General features: G+C 55.1%; 1 protein-coding gene across 1 annotated transcript in view; it reads left to right on the plus strand.

Annotated features, from left to right (window-relative positions):
* The first annotated feature begins 345 nt into the window (after window positions 1–345).
* The window catches only part of EFHD1 (EF-hand domain family, member D1), a 91,510-nt gene continuing 90,415 nt past the window's right edge, over window positions 346–1,440 (plus strand). The window contains exon 1 of the mRNA XM_011952017.1: window positions 346–513. Coding sequence (XP_011807407.1) covers window positions 500–513 — 14 coding nt within the window. The 5' untranslated portion in view covers window positions 346–499. The remainder of the gene's footprint in view (window positions 514–1,440) is intronic.

The raw sequence follows: 1,440 nt of genomic DNA on the forward strand, positions 1-1,440 counted from the left end.
CTGTAATCCCAATACTTTGGGAGGCCAAGGTGGGAGGATCACTTGAGGTCAGGTATTCAAGACCAGTTTGGCCAACATGGTGAAACCCTATTTTTACTAAAAATACAAAAATGAGCTGGCTGTGGTATTGCGCGCCTGTAATCCCAGCTACTCGGGAGGCTGAGGCAGGATAATCGCTTGAACCCGGCAGGCGAAGGTTGCAGTGAACCGAGATTGCGCCACTGCACTCCAGCCTGGATGACAGGGTGAGACTAAGAAAAAAAAGAAAAAAAATCGATTCTGAGCAAATTTCGAGAATCACTGACAAAGCTGCGGCATCCAGCAGAGGGCGCGCCAGGCGCCAGCACCAGGCTGGAGGACGCCTGGTTCAGCCCCAGGCCGGCTTCCGGGAGCCCCGCTAAGTGCAGGGGGATACCCCGTCCTTGGCGGCTTCTTGCCTTTCTCCGTACTGTCCCTGTGAAGGTCAAGATCTATAACGTTGAGAGTCCCCAGACATACGATGGGAGAGTTGCAGTAAGTACTCTTTAAATCCCCTTTCACCCTTGAGAGTCTACGATTTTCGACGTTTTCCAGGCGATTTTTACTCGGGTCCAGAATGGGGTACGGTAATTCCTGACTTTCGCCACCGGAGGGCACTCCCGGCCCTCGCTTCCCTTCCCCGCGCGCTGTCTGCAATCGGCTGGGCTTTTAAGCCTGTCTCGGCTCAGGCTGGTCTCCCAGAGAGTCTAAACTCAAAACGCTTGAGATACACCGCAGCCTCCGGCAATCCCAGAGTGTGCTGAAGTCCCCATCGTCCTCCTCTGGAATGTCAGTGAATGGGGAACGCTTCCCTTTTTACTCACCGCCATCCTCCCCTCCCAGGCGTGGGGAGACCCGGCGCTGGGGCTGGGGGCCCTGAGCAGGTTCCTCACCTGCACCGACCCTCATCTTTAAAGTTGGCGTGCATGGAATGGGCCTCAATGGCACACCCCGATCTGGGGACACATCAGAACTTTTTTTTTTCTCCTTATTTTGTTTTCCTTTTGAGACGGTCTGGCTCTGTCGCCCAGGCTGCCGTGGCGCGATCACGGCTCACTATAACCTCCACTTCCCGGGCGAAAGCGATTCTCCCACCTCAGCCTCCTGAAGGGCTGGGACTACAGGTCCAGGCCACCACGTCTGGCCCATTTTATTTCTAAATGGCTCATGCCTGTAATTCCAGCACTTTGGGAAGCTGGGGCAGGGGGATCACTTGAGCCCAGGATTTTGACACCAGCCTGGGCAACATAGTGAGACCCTATCTCTACAAAAGATTTAAAACTTAGACGGGTGGGCTGGGCGCGGTGGCTCACGCCTGTAATCCCAGCACTTTGGGGGACCGAGGCGGATGGGGATCACCTAAGGTCCGGAGTTCAAGACCAGCCTGGCCAACAGGGTGAAGCCCCATCTCTACTAAAAATC

This window comes from Colobus angolensis, unplaced genomic scaffold (genome assembly GCF_000951035.1).
Source record: "Colobus angolensis palliatus isolate OR3802 unplaced genomic scaffold, Cang.pa_1.0 Scaffold33, whole genome shotgun sequence".
In the NCBI taxonomy this organism is placed as follows: domain Eukaryota; kingdom Metazoa; phylum Chordata; class Mammalia; order Primates; family Cercopithecidae; genus Colobus; species Colobus angolensis.